The 1,046-nt window shown below is 56.2% G+C and overlaps 1 protein-coding gene across 1 annotated transcript in view; it reads left to right on the top strand.

Annotated features, from left to right (window-relative positions):
• The window catches only part of CBFA2T2 (core-binding factor, runt domain, alpha subunit 2; translocated to, 2), a 15,400-nt gene extending 14,513 nt beyond the window's left edge, over positions 1 to 887 (top strand). The window contains 1 exon segment of the mRNA XM_010085350.1: positions 624 to 887. Within this exon segment, the coding sequence (XP_010083652.1) occupies positions 624 to 887 (264 nt within the window).
• Positions 888 to 1,046: the final 159 nt, after the last annotated feature.

Here is a 1,046-nt window from a genome sequence, read left to right as displayed (position 1 = left end):
GCTGGCCCCGTGCCCCCCGTCGGAAGCGGTGGCACGCCGTGAGCCCACCAGCTGACGCCTCGCCCGGCAGCCAGAGGGGCTTTGCTCTGCTTCCAGATTGAAGCCTGGGCTCTGGCAGTGCTTCCACCTGGCTGGGAGGCTTTCAAATGAGTTTTTTCTTTTCCAAATTAGCCTGCTGTGACCTCTTGTGCTGCTAGGCAGGGTGCACAGCAAATGGTGCCTGTGCAGCCCGCCGTAATCCCCACAGAGAGCACTTGGCTGGGAGCGATACCAAAATAGAGCTGCTTAAAACAGGAAATAATAATTTAAAAAAAAAAGAATAGCAGCATCTGCGGCGTGTTTTTCAGTCCTTGCCTGCTGTTTCCTCTGTATGTTTGGGTGGATCCAGAGGAGAGGATGTGACCGGTGCAGCCTGGCAGGAGGTTTGGGCAGAGCAGAGGAGCAGGGGTTGGTACCCTTGGCAAAGAGCGGTGCAATGGCAGGAATTAAGGGATTGCTCATTTTAATGTTACTAAATCTGAGCCAGAGGGGGGTGAACAGTCCCCTCCAGGCCTGAGTCAGCACCGTCCCGCAGCTCTTGGAAACTAAACCTGTTTTAAAATGCCACGTCTTTGTTCTTGCAGAGTTGCTGGAACTGCGGTCGCAAAGCCAGCGAGACGTGCAGTGGCTGCAACATCGCCCGGGACTGCGGCTCCTTCTGCCAGCACAAGGACTGGGAGCGGCACCACCGCATCTGCGGCCAAGGCCTGCACGGCCAGAGCAAGCCCCTGGCTGCCACCAAGAGCCTTGACGGCATCCCCAGCCCAGCCCTCGAGAAGACCTCAGCCACCACCTCCCGGTCCTCCACCCCGGCCTCCGTGACAGCAATAGACACGAACGGGCTCTAAAGGGGGAGTTTTGGTTCAGTCCATTTGATGAGCTTCCCTGGGGTTTTAAGCCGAAAAAACTCCCACAGCAACTTGTTTCACCTGACACGTTTGACTCATCACACCGCTTCCTCGGAGCGTTGGCACTTGGGCTTTGCCATCTCATTCTGCCTTTTTTTT

Source organism: Pterocles gutturalis, unplaced genomic scaffold (assembly GCF_000699245.1).
Source record: "Pterocles gutturalis isolate BGI_N339 unplaced genomic scaffold, ASM69924v1 scaffold100, whole genome shotgun sequence".
In the NCBI taxonomy this organism is placed as follows: domain Eukaryota; kingdom Metazoa; phylum Chordata; class Aves; order Pterocliformes; family Pteroclidae; genus Pterocles; species Pterocles gutturalis.
Note: the sequence above shows the minus strand (reverse complement) of the source record. Positions and strands in the feature narration are given on the sequence as shown.